Consider the following 16,855-nt stretch of genomic DNA (forward strand, 5'->3'; position numbering starts at 1 on the left):
ATACGGTGTCTGTTCTGCTTTGTGATGGTGGTTTGACATGTGCCTGACGAAGAGCCTTGCAGATCAAAATTGCTGGGAGCTATTAGCGCAGTGTGCAGATCTTTTTTTTCTTACTTTTGACTTAGAAATGTTGCTAAAATGACCGATGCTTAATTTTAGAGACACCAGACCAGTTACACAAGCCTTTTCCTCCTCCAACCTGTGATGCTTCTTTTTTTTTTACTGTTATAAATGAAAAATCTGTTCACCACCTCCAGACTGTTCAAAATGCTGCCGTTTTTAACTAAAACCAAGAAATTTGATCATATTGCTCCTATTTAAGCCTCCTACCCTTGGCTGCCTGTATGACTTGGAATTGACTTCATCAGCAGGCTCCTTGTGACATTACAGAGCTACTCCATCTTTATGAGCCCTCACGTACCCCAACATCCCCAGGCTGGGGTCTCGGCTAACGACAGCTTTATTTTTCTTGCTCATTTGTTGTAGTTGGTCCGATTGATTGATTCTATTCATTTACTTAGATTTATTTTACTGCTTTTGTTAAAGTCCTTTGTAATCTTGTGATTTTGAAAAGGACTATACAAATAAAGTTATTATGATAAAGTTATCAGGAACATTACATAAAATGATACTTTGTAAAAGGTGCTGTCGGACTTCATCCAGTATTCTTCATGTTGTACACATGTGGGTAAGATACAGTTTATAAAGCACATTTGTGGATCAAGAAGGTGAATAATGCATAAGCAATGACGCAAATCCAAACAATGGTTTGAATAAGAAGACAGAAACGTTGATATAATGAAACATATATTTTGTACATTTGGAATAGCAAATTTTGTATCGCACTTTTCTACTATATATGCAAGTCCCATAGTATGAATTAATTTGAATTAATAAGCACAAGTGCACCATGCATAAATATAAACAATAGGAAAATGAATTCGACGTGGAATTACACAGCACACTGCTACTGCAAAAGAAAAAGCGTCTGTAGATGAAGGACACCATTGAAAAACCTGAGATGTAACATGAATTCATTTGTTCTCCTCTGTGCAAATATCATGCTCAGTATGAACTGTACATGGTAGACCTTCAATTCACTCTGCATTTTTTGATACCAGAAAACAAAATGGCCACACTCTAGATGAGACAGTCAGGGTTTTTAGTTGCTCTTGCATTAATGGTTGTATGAAGAGTTAGGGGAACCTTGAGAGACAAAGGAGAGAGGCAGAGCAGAGATAGAGAAAGATTAATCAGTGTCTGCCTTGCTTCTGTAGAATACGTGCTTCCACTGGGGCAAATCTTGCAAAGCCATGACATTGTTTTCCATAGCTACATGCCTGACAACCAATTATAGGTCCTGATGAAGCCTGATACCACGGATGCGTCCTGTATTGGTCTGGTTGCCGTATTCAATAAAGAGACAATTAACCCAGATCAGGTCATTTCCTTACTCTGCAGACTTAAAAAAAAGAACCCCCATTGTTTCACCTCTTCCAGACCCGATTAATGTTGTGTTCTGGTATCAGTGGGCCAAACATCCAGAGACTGCAGTTGATACAAAATGCTGCTGACAGGTTGTTAACAAAGGTGACCAGGCCTTTGCTGTCCGGGCCACACAGCTCTGGAACTTCCAGATGATCTCAGCAGGCAAACTCAGTGTTCTTAAAACTCACATTTATCGTATGGCTTTTCCTTAACTGATGGTATTTGTTGTAATTGTTTTAATAATTTTTTTTTTATCATGTTTAGGTCTTAAGTTCTGGTTTTTATTTACTTTTAATATTTGGTTTTATTGTAAAGTACTTTATAACTTTGGTTGTGAAAGGTGCTATATAAATAAAGTTTATTATTACTATTAATATATTTAATCAGACAATGGTCAAGTATTAATATAGTATTAATTTGTCTAGATATTTCATCTTTAAAAAGCATAACTTTCATAACATTATAAGCTGAGAGGTACATTAGTTTGCTGAAGCACATAAAATGTAGTGATGCATGACAGAGCTAGATTAGAGGATGAATACCACTCATGTCTGTAAGGGGAATATGGAGATTTAGCCAGCAGCCAGTTAGCCTAGCTTAGCACAAATACTGGAAACAAAGGGAAACAGTTAGCCTGACTCTGTTCAGAAGGTAACAAAATCCAGCTAACCGCACCTGTAAAGCTCATTAATTAAAACGTATCTTTAATCTGCACAGAAACAAGAGTCTTGTCGTCTTTGTGAGGTTGCCAGGCAACCAGCAGAGACTCCAGTAAGATTTGTTTCTTCTACAAACCAGATATGAAGTGTTAATTTGAGCTTTAGAGGTGGTGGTACACAGATTTTATCACTTCAGGACAGAGCCAAGCTGTTTCCCTGTTTCCAGTCTATGATAAGCTAAGCTAACCAGTTGCTAGCCGTCGCATCAATTTTCTCATTTAACTCTTGACAAGAAATTGAATGAACAGGTATTTCCCAAAATGCCAACTACCACATTAAAGGTTCTTCAAACTCAGTAGCTGTAATGATTTCATCTATAGCCCTGATGAAAAGCATGTGATGTGGCTGAAAGAAAAAAGAAGAAAAAAAAATCAACTAAGTGGTAAGTGAATGAAGTGAAGTGGTAAAAAGAAAACTGCTCGGTTAAAGTAGGTAAAACAAAGTAAGACAGAATAATTCAAGCAGATTAGCGTCACGTTTATCATGTTGTTGGATCAACAGTCGGGCTTCGCCTCTAAAATCCAAACTTTAGTGACTTTCAGATATAAAAGTAGCCAAACAGATGTGGGATAGTGCGGGATAGTCAGCTATAATCTCAACAGCCATCACAGGGGCCTCGTAAACTGAGTGCCAGATTCTTTTTACAACCGTTCCCAATGAGGAGAGAGTGTTGTCACTTATCTGACTATAAAAAAAACAATAATAAAAAGTAATAGAACAGTAGTAAAAAGCAAGCGGGTGATGCTGGTCTATCATACAACAGCTTTGGTGAAGTCTTGTCAAGATACTGTTGTCATAGAAACAAAACCCACACGCAGCTGAGATGAAGCTAGTGCAGAGGAAAAACACTATATGGACACACGCCTCTAAGAGAGGAAGAAACGTTTAAGTGCTCCATCTTGGATGTGTGGAGTTTTACATCAGTCGAGGTTTCAGCACCATTTAAGGAGAGAAGAAGAAGCAGTCTGATGATATGATAACATCTGTTCACAGTCATTGTGTGACTTCCTCTGTGTAGCTGAGGCTTCTTCTTCCCCAGTGGCTCTCTGGGACCAGGAAGCCGCTCCTGATCACCGGCTCCACCACCAGCTCCAGTAACGCGGGGGGCTCCGGCACGGCCAGCTCCGTTACCCTAAACAGATTAGAATACGCCCGTCCCACCAGAACCAGCTGACCCGGGGGGATTCGGGGATCAGGTCCTCTCAGCCGTCGCCAGTACACCCTGAAGTGGCGTACGAGCTTGGTCTGGTAGTCCCAGCGCAGAGTGGCATTCAGACGCAGGAAGGGAGAGGTGGACTCTGGAGAGGTACCGGCGCCATGCAGCCACACCACGTCAAAGATGCACAAGCCCTGAAGTGGCTCGGGGGGAACCTGCAGACTGGCTACATCCAGCAGCTTGTAGCGAGAGACAGAGGTAGACAGACAAGGATGATCAGAGAGAGAGGAAGTTTCAGGAACCTTTACTAGAGGAGGTTAAGGTTCATGAGGAATATATAGGAACCTTAGTGCTGAAAATCTGCAGTTGGAATTTTTTTGTGGTGGCTGAAATAGTTGCAGATGAAAGCGGCAGTAGAAAAACAAACACTGAGAGAAGTTGAAATTGCTGTTAAAATGGAAGTATCTCTTTTGGTGTAAGAACAGACTCCTGAACAGCACTATGATATCTGATATAAAAACAGCTTAAAGTATTCCCTCAAATTCAGTTATACTGAGCCATAAAGTATTTTACAGAACACATTATTGAACACAACCAGCTCTCATCGTCTCACCATGATCTCTCCCACCCTGCAGCTGAACGGTGTGTCCTGAGGGTCTCCACTCTGCTGGATACTGACACAAAGTTCTCTCAGAGAACAGCCACTGTGCTCCAGCTGCAAACATCTGCACAGAGAGACACGAAGAGGACACAAAGACCAATGATTAAGAATTAAGGCTCTACAATGAAATCCAATTGCAACTCTGTAGCCCGAGAAAACATCTTGGGTGAGACAGTAAAAGTATATATTTTTTAATATTTTCAGCTCTATGCTTTGGACACTTGGCTGTGTAAACTTTAACAGGTTTAGACATGTGACAGAACTTTGATCTTTAACGCTAAAATCAGGTCCTTCTTTTCTCGCGCTGATCTCGTCCCCCTTCCCTCTTGAACCGGAATTTTTGAACTTGACATATGAAGTAGACTAATTTAATTATCAACAATTATTATTATCATTACTAATGAGCTGCTGGACACATGGATTTCTCCTAGGGGATGAATGAGGTATCTATCTCTCTCTCTCTCTCTCTCAATCTATCTATCTCTCTAATGGTGGTGTAGTTTTGTTTTCCTCAGTAAAGCAGATTGTGACATTGTTTGAAAAGCTACTGTATATAAATAAATGTTATTATTATTATTATTATTATTATGATACAACAGATCAATAGGCCAACAGACAAATTACTACAGGACACTGTAGAGAATGTAGGAAAACACCAGATAAACTCTGACATCACTTGCAACAGGACTGAGGATGACAGGGACTAACAGAGGGTGTGTAATGTGACAAGTACAATAACATTAATCCAAATGCACCTCAGTCAGCTGGAGGTGTGGTTGTTGCAGCACCCTCACTCTCCTCAGGACCAGATGTGTGACCAACACACAGCTGTTACTGAAAACTCTCCTCATTAATCCAGTGGTTTTTCACACACCTCAGTAAACACACAAACTGTTAATCATTTTTTTTCTTTTACTGAAATTAATTTTGGGAGGTGGGGGGTGTGTGTGTGTGTGTGTGGGGGGGGCACGGTTGGACATTGCCCCCAGTGCCCCTCCTTGGTGATGGACTGGATCAGCTTAGCTGTTGTTGGTGTTTCTTACCTTACAGTCCAACCATCTGGATTCAAGTCTCCACATAGCTGAGAGAACTGTCTCACCAGCGGGTGCCCCCCATCTAACACCTCAGGACTCACACTGGTAACTGCAGACACAAGAACATGTACAGGTAATACTCGGCTGTAACTGAGTCAACATTGAACCCCGTGGAGGTGGAGCGGTTCTGGTTTGGGTCTGTGTAATGTACCGAGTATCAATGAGAGTCTGGCGGACGTGAAGCTGAAAAGAGGCTGGATCAGGGCCATTTCCATTTTCATATCCTTCACCTCTCTGAATGTTGTTACGCTTGTTTGTTTTGTGTGTTCCAGGTCGAATTCAGCAAACTCTCTTATATTACTGTAGCTGTCAAGGCGGTGTCGTTGCAGAGCTACACAGTGACAGAAACAAAGACGTTTGACAAAGCGAGAGGGTCAAAGGGACGTTACAGCTGATGTTACAGGTGTTAACTGTAACATCAGCAACAGTAACAGCAACCTGCACTGTCCAGCTAAAATACTAAACAAATCTAACTCTTTCGTTGGCTTTATGTTATTAGAAGTGTCCCCCCCCCCCTTTGGATAAAGGCTATAAAATATGGACCAATCATGACTTTCAAAGAAAGTTACAAATACAAGAAGATTTGTGAATGTGACGAATTCTCTTAAACCACATGAATCTGTTTGTGTGAGTGGTTCTTACATGAGACCTGATGATCTTGACCACAATCAAGCTTTAGCTGCTTATAAACATTAATAACAAATGCTTTGCAACAAGCTTCATAGTCCTCAGAATGATAAATTGTTCTAGCAGTTCTAGTAATATTTCACTTCTGGTGGTATTTCCGTTATAGAGACTTAAACACTTGTAAGGAGGAGTAGAAAACGTGTTGACAGGGTGTAAGACTGTTAACACATGTAACCCTGGTTCTGTCGTGTCTACATTTGTGCTTCTGCTTGTTCTCATCACTTTAATAGCTCATGAGGGTTTAGCACATGACTGTGCTGGGTGCTGATGGAGATGTCGCTCTGAGAGGTGTGATGAATTTGGTGTAATGCTCCTGACCTGAAGGTCAAATAGTGACAAGTTCACTGATATGAAAATAAAACTTTTTAATCCTCCTTCTATTCATATTATCTACTGTATATATCTTTTTCTACCTTAAAAGTCAGTTCTTAGTTTAATTGAAAAACACATTGAATTTTTTTTTTTAATTTATAGTTTATAGTATATATATATTTCCATAAAGAGACAGCAGTGATTCCCATACATTCACAATATCAGCATTCGCCACATGTTGATTTTCTATTATTCTTATTTGATTGTAGATCTTTGCACGGCGCATGGATTCACTCAGCCCCTCCCTGCCTCTTTCTATCTCTCTCCCTCATGTCTCTCACAAACACATTGACAACAGACCCATCTGTCAGAATGATTATAGCTGGTATAGGCTCCACCCCCCCTCATGACGGCCCTGCAAAGGTTAAGCAGCTATTGGACAGTGGGCAGAGAGTAAGAAACTCACGTCTGGCATCGTCGATGTCCGTTTGTGTGCAAACATCTGTAGTCTTCAGCTCCAGGGAGACTGTGATCCCAGCAGACGGCTTGTAGATGAAGCTCACCAGGGTCTGGGATGGCAGGGCCACATGGAGTGAGAAGATCCTGAGAAATACAGAACAACATGCTAGACTGGTGTTGCAAGATTTTCACTACGTGAAAAGGTGAACAGAAAAGTCACACACTTGGCACAAACTGGGGACGTGTGAGAAGCAGGGATGAGGCCGTCGAGCAGCAGCGAGCAGCATCCGTTCCAGGCTTCCTCCGGGCAGCCCCGGCTCCTCAGCCAGCCGTGGCCCCCCAGCTGTGTGCGGTAGTACAGGGGCTGGATCTCCTGAGCAGTCAGGTTGAACCAGCTCCTCATTGTCTCTTTCTGCATACACATCAAGAAAGAACATTTGAAGAAGACAGCATCAATCAAGCATGCAAATAAAACAATGTTAACTCATGCAGTCACATATTCCAGCAGCTTGGAGCACAAAAACAGAGCGGCTTCATCAACACTGGATTTGAACAACCAGCGGGTCTTTCTGTGTGACCTGGCAGACGGAGGCATCAACAGGTGTGTCAGAGAGGCACAGTGGGACAAAACCATGCAGGGCAGAGGTCGACAACAGACGGCCCGTGGCTCAAAACTGGCCCACCAAATAATTTTGATAATGAGATTTTTTATTTTACAATATCAACCTGACAGTCCCATATGTAGCTATAATGCATTATATAAACATAATGCTTATCATACTTGTATCCATGTTGAGGCAGCAACAATGCTTCAATTCAAGGTGAATTGGGAGCTTTTACTCTGAAGTTCCAAAGGTTCTGTTGCTTTACAGACCTCTGAAACAGACAACAGACATGTGACGTGCGGTATGAAAGAAATTACACCAGTTCAGTAAGTCATTGAAAGTTATACTTATATGTGACTGTGAACAGAAACAATCACTTTCTTAAATTAGCCTTTGATTACTTTCTGACCTCTATCTATTGGCTCAGAAAAAAATCTGCCCTGAGGCCAAACCTACTTCATGCCTGACGCAGCGCCTTTGTCTAAAAGTTAAACTTGATAATCAGCTCTAAAATGAACTGAAGCTAAAGCAGAGAAGTGAGGACCGGTGTGATTTGCTCTGTTTTTGTTAAAAACACTGAAATTCTGAACGAGCTGCTGCTGATCCACAGACTTATAGCAGCCATCTAGCAGGGCTGAATATGGCCAAGTGGAACATCCAAGTCCAATGAAGCGTTGCAGTGCTACTGAGACGCCTCGGCCTACAAATCAGATTCTCCGGTAAAGGAACATGCTTGTTTTGTTTCAGTGAAAATTAAACGCAAAACTAAAATGGTGACTCGTATCGCATATTTGTGCATATCGTTCAGCCGTACCATCTGTGGTCGCAAAAGGATAAATCAAGACTCCTGTTTTCATGGCGGCACAGCAATCAGTGAGAGCAGAGCTCCTAGAGTTTGATATATTCCTGACCTTGAAGTTAGGTTTGTCTGTCTATTGTGGTATTTTGGTGCCCAGCCTTTGCAGGTCTGCAGCTTTTAGAAGGAAATGTTCTTTTTGGAAAATGTTACTGTTAGAAGTAACACATTCTTTTCACTATGAATATCTAATGAGGACTGTACAAAATGCAAATATTTTAAAAGAACAAATCACTTCGTCGTGACATTAATCTGATGCATTGCAGTGTTCCTGACTAGCTTTTTTCTCAATTTTTGATGAGCACTGGCTTTTCCAGCACTAATTGGTGATGTCATGTGTTTCCCCTTCTCCACCTCCGTCAGTACCTTTCCTCTCCAGAAGACAGCCTTCCCAAAGCCCTGGCAGAAGGAGGAGATGAAGGGGAGAGGCGAGGCGGGCCGGTGGACGTACAGGTAGTCTGACAGAAGAGCCCAGAACCTGCAGGAAGTTTAGAAACATCTCAATCTCTATCTATTCATCTCCTCCGCTTTCTGAATGAACAGCTGACTGATGAGTGTATTCAAGTCAAGTGTAAACACTGCGTAGATCTCACGTGTCCTGGTTCTTGCGGAATTCGGTCTTATCGTCGTTGGTCTCGTACACCCAGCCCGGAGCAAAGATGGCTGCAGAGAAGCCGTGCCTCCGAATGACCTCCAGTGCCTGAAGACAAACAAAACAAGAAGATGCGCACAGTCAATGATCTGCCATTGATCAACACTTATTTATTCATAAAAAAAAAAAAAAAAGACTCACCTTATCCACAGTGCATACCTTATTTGTTTCCAACATCCCTCCTACCACCTTGCCCCGGGCGAACACGTCTACCCCAACGTAGACGTCAGCCGTGCGGCCTTGGATCCCACTGTAGTCCTTCATCGTCTCCAGGTTCTGCTCCGTCCAGTTGTAGTTGGTGAAGAAACCATCACAGGCATCGAAAAACACCCTGTGACGGAGAGATTGAGATCATGCGTACGTCACTAATCACTCTGGCGGTCCAAACTGACACATGTAAATGGACGCTGTCTACCTGTTGGTCTGGTTGAGTTCGTTCTGCCAGTTCAGCTGTCCGTTCTCGGTCACACTGTCGTACCACAGGACCAGGCTGCCGGAGACTCGCTCGTGCATCTGGTCTGTGAGGTAGCGCAGGAACAGAGGTGTGTTCTTCACTGCAACCTCCTGCAAGGCAGGGGACAGCACACACACACACACACACACACACACACACACACACACACACACACTCTGTGTTACAGCACATTACAAACAGCAGGTCTTCGAAGAGAAGACCACTACAGAACGTTAGCTCGGGTGAACTGTGAAACTACAATAATTCAGGCCAGGAATTTGACTCCATGATCCCAGTCCACCCTCACAAACCATCAGACTGCTGACTCTGTAGCTGTTGATGCACAGGTACCAGAGTAGTTATACATTTGGCCACTATGTTCATCTGGGAGGAAAGTTATTCACATTACAAAATACAAACATATGAGAGTGACCAATGAATATTAAAAAAAAAAGTTAAATAGTGATAATATTTATTTATTATCTTACTGCATGTTATTACAGGAGAAAGGGGAAGCTAGGTTCATGTTTTAGAGAATTATTATTGGTTTTATTGGAAAAATAAGCAAGACTAAGAGTCTATCATACAGACATGTTCGCGTCTCAGTGAGGCTGAACTTAGGCACAATATGCTAACACTGGCTATTCACAAGAAGCATCTGCTGATGTGAACCTTGCCTTGTAAAGACTTGGGATCAAGAAGTGATTTGCATCAAGCTGAAAGAGTTACAGTCATCTCAAAGAGTTAATATATTCATCAGTCCACAGCCAGACAAACTGTCTATAAATGGAGATGAATAGTTTCTCTCTAGAAGTGGGCGCCCAGTCAGGACGACTCCAAAAGCTCCACACAGAATGATCAATGAGGTAAAACAAAGAAGCCCAGTAACAGTGAAAGGCTTAAAGGAATCACTGGAGCTGGTTAACTAGCGTCTCTGTTCACGACTCGGCCTTTGGCAAATCATGGTGCAATGTTACATGGAGGATGGAGTTCTGCCATGGACACTGTAGAGGAAGCTGTAGCTCTCTATAAAAGAGCACATCACTGCACATCTGAAGTTTAACAAAGAGCAGCTTGTCTCTCCACAGTGTTACTGGGAAAATGTTTTGTGGATTGATGAAACTAAGGTTGGATTGTTTGGGAAGAATGTATGGTGTAAAACCAGCACTGTATACCAACATGAAAACATCATCCCAAAGGTGAAATACAGCGGAAGGAGCATCATGACCTGGCCCATGACCCATCTGCACCTGGACAGCTCCACATCATCGAGGGGTAAAATTTATTCTCAAGTTTATAAAGGAATCCTAAGTCCACCTGCTGAAGCTCAGGAGAAGCTGCTGATGCAGCAGGACAATGACCCTAAACATCAAAGAAAATCTACTACAGAATGACCTCAGACAAAGAAAATCCACCTCCTGGAGTGGCCCAGTCAGAGCCCAGACCTTAATCCAGTAGAGATGCTGTAGAATAACCTCAAAACAGCCGCTCACAACAGACACACCTGACAAATCAGTCTGAGCTGAAGCAGCTCTACAAGGAAGAACGGTCCAAAATTCCTTCTGTCTGATCAGCATCTACTGGCAGCTGGTTTGAGGTGATAAGAGGTTCAACCAGTTATTAAATCCAAAGGTGTGGGTGAGCAGCAGCGTAGAGGTCTTTTACTCACGCTGAGGACGTTCTCTACATTGATGAGCCAGCCGTCGAAGCCGTAATAGTGGCTGATCTGGACTAGCTTATCAGCTACAGCCCGGTACGACTCCTCCTCCTTCAGGAAGGCCTCGCACGCCGCGGCGCCATCAGTCCACTCTGTGATGAACGTCCCTGGAAAGCAGGACATTTTATACCTCAGAGGAGACGTGAGGACGGGAAGTCTGATTCAGACAGGACTGAACCGTCCTCTCACATTCTGACCACATCTCCACTTTAATATAAAATACAATAAAAAGGAGCCTTTTCACTCACCTATAACGGAGACTCCATGTTTATGAGCAGCATTGGTCCACACAGCAGGAGGAATAGTCACCAGCTTGTGTGTGAAGTAGTTGAATATATCAATGTACTGCCAGTGGTAGAAGGCATACGGAGCTTCTGCACTTGTCCCCTGGGTGAACCTTAACAACAGAAGAAAGCAGGACATGGCATCAAGGTACATGGATGCGACTGCAGGTCAGAGGAGGGCAGCAAAACAGAAATCTCCATTACGACTAAATTAAAATTCATGGACCCAAAGAGAAAACAGGCAACAAAAATCATTCCAAATCCAAAATGGAAACAATGACACCCTAAAATCCAAGCTACAGTATTCATTCATTCATTCATTCATTCATTGTTGGCTGTATTCTGCCGTATGGATGATGTTCTGATGACACATTGTCAGTGCAGCTCACAGACTGGTGCCGCTGACTCCGAGCAGACTGACTTCTCTGAGTCATAACTCAATTCTGAGCACACAGACATGACACACATATTTATTGGATGCAGTTTGACATACACTTTACAAGAATGTCATTACCCAATATCCATTGCAATGAACCTCCACAAAATCTTCTTAGAGGCAGAATAACTGCAGAACTTCCCTGACAATCATCAGGTTTTAAGGGTTTTCTTCAGTGTCCAAATGAATCCAGTGTTGTCTGTACACACATGGGTAAATTGCAAAGAGGAACTGCTAATGCATAATTCAGCACACTTTTAATGGTGCCAATTTACCAAACAACAACACACACAAGAGCAAGAGCAAGAGCAAAATGGGAACTGTAGTTCCACATTTAGAGGTTTGATTATCCACCTTAAATATAGGTAAGACAAAGAATAACAGAAGTCACAAAATCCATTACATCACGCAACGGTAGAAATGTGTCCACTGGTAGGGATTTGGCAAAACCGTTACCACCATGGCACCTTAGTGTAGAGGTCACTAATAGGCGGACCACAATCCAGGTCCAGATAGGACAGCGTCTTGGTCAGCGCTTCCACTTCAGCTAACGCTTCAGTTCCTCCGTTTAAACCGACAATTCCAGCTCAATGTACCGCCTGCACCCGAGGTCACCACTAGGGGGGACCGTTGTCCGGGTCAGACTCCAGACAGAGATGGCGACCTACCCAGACCCAACCTATTCCCTTTAAATTATTAATGGAGCATTTCTATTTTAACTGCCGCAGCTTTTCAAGCCTTTGCAGCACAAGTCACATGATCCTACTCAGCCAATCACTGTGACTCAAGTCATTGAGTGAGATACACACGGGGGAGAGATGATAGTCAGTGGGGAAAGTGGGGAAAGTGTGGGAGTGGGATATAAGAGGAAAAGAAAGAGAAAAGAAGGAGTTAAAGCCTCAGTTGTTAAGAGATTGTTTATGATGAAGATGGTTGAGACTGTTAAGATGAGAAATTGAGTTATTTATTGGAAATGGAGTTATTATTATTTTGTTTTCAAAAGCTCCGCTTATATTACAGCCATTATATTCCTTGAAATGAGAAAAAAAAATGTCACTATTATTAGACAAGTTATTAATTATAATCCCTCAAGTTTGCTCATTGTTACTAAAAGCGGAGCAACTTCTGCCGTGGGGACAATATGATACAGTCATTTTAAACCATTTCTTCATTGAATTTACAGAACAATTACTGTACTGTGATACATACCGCTATGGTGATATAAAATTACATATCCCATGATAGAAGATTTTGGCCCATCAACATGGTTTTAAGACTCCAGGAGGGCTGACACCCTCCTTTGTCCTTTCATATACACATAATGTATTTTCCCTGTGTTGAAAACCTGTGGACACACACAAAAAAACGGGGGGTTGTTGGAGGTCGAAGGGGTATTAATTTTGTCTGAGGAGCGCCCACAGTGTTAGACTGCTGTTTTAAGATAGACTGTATTGCCAATGTTATGGGGAAACTAGTGTCTTTGGCCATAAAATGCATCTTCATTGTATCTTTAATATCAATTTCTCACTTTTGGGGAATAAATCCCTGCACTCAGGGTCCATCATCTAGTGGAAAAGTTTTCCCAGAAAAGTGACGGCTGTTATATGGAATATGGAATGACATGCAGTAGTTGAGTTGTAGTTAAATATGAATAATGTGCTCAGGTGTCCACATACTTTAGGCCATGTATTGTATACTCACTGATTTTGTTATAGCAAAAGTAATGCCCCTAAATCCTGAAGTGTTGTTTCAGCTCACAGTGAACTGTGTTGAGTTTTAGGCAGTGTCCCTTTAGGAATTCTCCATTCATCGTAGTAGACCAGAAAAACTCATCCTGACAACACAGACTACAAGTTCTTAATATGGAGTCATACCTGTCGTCCAGGTAACCGCCCATCATGTCATGAGACACCAACGTCCGCCGTGGAGAACTGGCCAGAGGAGGTTCCCGAGGTGCCAGAGGGACTGCTGCCACATTAAAGGGGTTCGCCTCACTCCGGTTCCATGACAGCAGCTCGTCCAAAGTCTGAAGACCACAGCTTATTGGTTCGGTGGTGTCGACATCATAATGTCTGGCTGGGAGAGAACAGGAAACAGCATGTAAAATTAGATCATTTCAGGCTGTCCTACAGATGAACCACTGCTGATATAGTCAGCTAACCTGGCAGCACTGAGGGTGTATACTTGATGACTTCATGGATGCTGCTTGAATCGGTGGGTTGATCCAAACAAGACTCCAACCTGGTGAAAGTAAAAGCAGGCTGGTTAAATACCAAATGAGAATCATACTGCACGTGGGAGACTGAGCAGTAAAACATATATCTGGATTTTATTTTTTACATAACTGGCCACTGGTCTTTTTTTCTATGATACATCCTCTGAGGTCAGACGCATGAATGATTTGCACTTATCAGCACAAGCTATTCTCTCACTTTAAACTATACACATTAAATGTCCAATGTACTTTAATTTATATTGCAGTAAATTAGATTACAGCAAATCCTCTTTTAAAATAAATGTGTTTTTATAACTTATAGAGGTAATTTCAACACATTATTTCAGTTTACTTGCTACAGAGATAACATCCAATCTGTGAAAACAGCTGTATAATGTCTTCTGTGGCTCTGGACGAGCTCTGACAAGTTTGGATGTTTCAGATTTATAACATAGAGCTGGTGTTATAAACTGAAGGTGAGGAGTTTGAAAAACATGGATATGTACCTGGCAGGGACAGCATGTGGAGAAGATGCTATCAAGTTGCATTATGGGAAATGTAGGATCCAATGTATTAGAGGTTGACCTATACTAGGAACTAAAGGCCAGTTTGTACTTCTCCGTAGAATCAACACCGTGAGTAAGTGAGTGCTGATAAAACACAGTGAACTACAATAGGTTTTGAACTTTATTGAACTTAACAGATTTTTCGAGTATTGAACACTTTAATGATCCTTTTGCATGACAACTATATATTGTGTTGTTTGTGCTGTTTTTTCTCTCTCTTTTTCCTTCTTTCTATATTTCTGTTTTCCTGTCTTTCTGTCATTTTTATTTTATGTTGAGGTGAGGTTTAACATAAGCCCTCCATGGCTTTCTTACCTCACCTGCACATTCTCTCCATTAAAAACTATATACAACGTATTTGCAATGTTTTATGTGTGTGAATAAATAAAATCAAAGACCAAAATCAAATCAAAATCATATCAGAGATCAAATCCTGTCTGGGGAAATGTAAAAGAAATGTGGTAGATACCAACTTGTCAAATGCATTGTGGGAATAGCAAAAACCATGCAATATTTCAGCATACACAATCCATCCCATATGCAAATGTAATATATGTACAATTATTCCATATATGAAATATATGCACCTATAAAATAAAAACATATATGTAAAAATTATACATGAAGCCTTTATACACAAATACACAAATTAGATAAATATTGTGGACATATGTTATATAAATATTTATCCATCACATAGCCTGTCAATATATGTTGATTTTATAAACAGTAGCGTCTGAGACCACCTTCAAGAAGTTAGACATTAAAATTAATAAGAAATTCATAAGAAAAATATATTAAGGATAAAGCATTTTTATTAACAATTTTTACATATACAATTTTTACTATAGGTATTTCATATATGTTTTAAACATATAATTTCATATATCCAGAGGATGTATATACTGTATGTGATAAATAATATATCCCCTTGTAGATGACATATATGACAATATCACTCTTGATGTGTGGACATATGTATCACTGTGTATCACTGAGTTGGACTATTTCCTGGAGGGAGTACAGTACAGTACCAGTGTAAACTAGATTCATAGTCACACTCACAAAAACAATACTAGAAAAGACTCGTTAGTTCATTTTTGGTCAGTGTTAGTTGAAGTGACTAACTCACTAGTGACTACTGAGATACTGAAAGTAAGTGAAGAGCTTCTCCTGAGTACAGTACCGGCTGGCTTCAGTTTTGTCCTTCTTCACGCCGACAGCTTCATCATCTTCTCCGTCTGCTCGTTTTCGTCGCAGACGACATTTGTTTCCATCTACACTCAGATCCATTTCAATGCATATAGCTGAAAACACATGGAAAAAACAAACTGCAAGAACAAGGAAACAGAAAGGTGGTGTTGTTGTTCTTCTTCGGTTTTTTTTGTTTAATGGCGGTTGGCAGACAGCTTTTAGGTGGATTACCGCCACCTTCTGGACTGGAGTGAGGATGAGCATAGTAGTGGAAAACTTGCTAAAATAACATGTGAAAAATACTGCTGTTGGTCCGTAATTTATTCTGTCATCGTCAAAAACTGAAACTGTACTGGTTTATGAAAACAACTTAAAGTGTTATATTCTTTTTAAAGCAACTGCTTGAAATGAAGCTAAGGTTTTACCATATTATGTTGCAGTTAACTCACTAATTAGTAATTAGTTTATTTTTATTTTATATTTTACAGTGTTCATGCAGTCACTTCTACATGAGAAAATGGACCGAGGCCAGCTGGACAAAGGAACCAATCTTTTGTTATTGTGCATGACCAGACACATTGACTTGGAGGAGAATAGTCCCTAGCGGTAAACCATGGAACAACAACATTAGTGGGGGAAGTAAATATGGCGATTTCAGCACCTCTCAGTAGAAGAAGAATAGCAGTATGTGAAAAGGAGTCTGTTAAAAGTCGGATAAATCAAGGGCCATTACAAAAATCTACAAGAAAAAGTGGGGTAGGGACTGTAACTTAGGCTACTAAATCCATGGAAATCTAAACAATTATTGGTAGTCAGCTATTATTCGTTTTCAGTTGTTTTCTTTTGACCCAGAGGTTTTTAAATAATCCTATACTGCAAGTTGTAACATCTGAAGACATACAAAATATTTCAGATTTTGTTGTGGCTGTTACCTGAAATTTTCAATTATTAAAGTAGAGACAAATATTATGAAAAACTGGCAACATAACTGAGATAAGGTGAAAACAGGGTGACATTTTTATGCAATTCAGAGGGAAGTGGACACTATGCAATCAATAGGAAGAAACACCAAAGAGGAAAACATAAAAACAAGAGTGAGATTCTAAAACATGAGAAAAAAATGTGTGAGCACTGTCATAAGAGTCAGTGGTTCACTTATCATGACAGTGCCAAAAACATACTTCAGAAAAGACACATAACCAAGGGGCAACTCAGAAAGCAGGGATTAAACACGGTCACTCTTAGATTGGGGAGATGTAACAGTTTAGTGTTTTATTTTACATTGGATTAATGAAAATAT

At 41.0% G+C, this 16,855-nt stretch overlaps 1 protein-coding gene across 1 annotated transcript; it reads right to left on the reverse strand.

The window, feature by feature from the left end:
• Nucleotides 1–818: 818 nt before the first annotated feature.
• Nucleotides 819–15,654, reverse strand: engase (endo-beta-N-acetylglucosaminidase). The gene is made up of 14 exons (XM_022739776.1): nt 15,548–15,654; nt 13,742–13,821; nt 13,455–13,656; nt 11,109–11,257; nt 10,813–10,967; nt 9,105–9,253; nt 8,831–9,020; nt 8,631–8,737; nt 8,404–8,515; nt 6,801–6,988; nt 6,584–6,720; nt 5,068–5,167; nt 3,977–4,088; nt 819–3,602 (listed from the first exon to the last, which is right to left on the reverse strand). Exons 1-14 carry the CDS (start codon nt 15,652–15,654, stop codon nt 3,201–3,203), a joined length of 2,190 nt encoding a protein of 729 aa, XP_022595497.1. The 3' UTR covers nt 819–3,200.
• Nucleotides 15,655–16,855: the final 1,201 nt, after the last annotated feature.

This window comes from Seriola dumerili, unplaced genomic scaffold (genome assembly GCF_002260705.1).
Source record: "Seriola dumerili isolate Sdu_G_001 unplaced genomic scaffold, Sdu_1.0 BDQW01000045.1, whole genome shotgun sequence".
NCBI classification, from domain to species: Eukaryota; Metazoa; Chordata; class Actinopteri; order Carangiformes; family Carangidae; genus Seriola; species Seriola dumerili.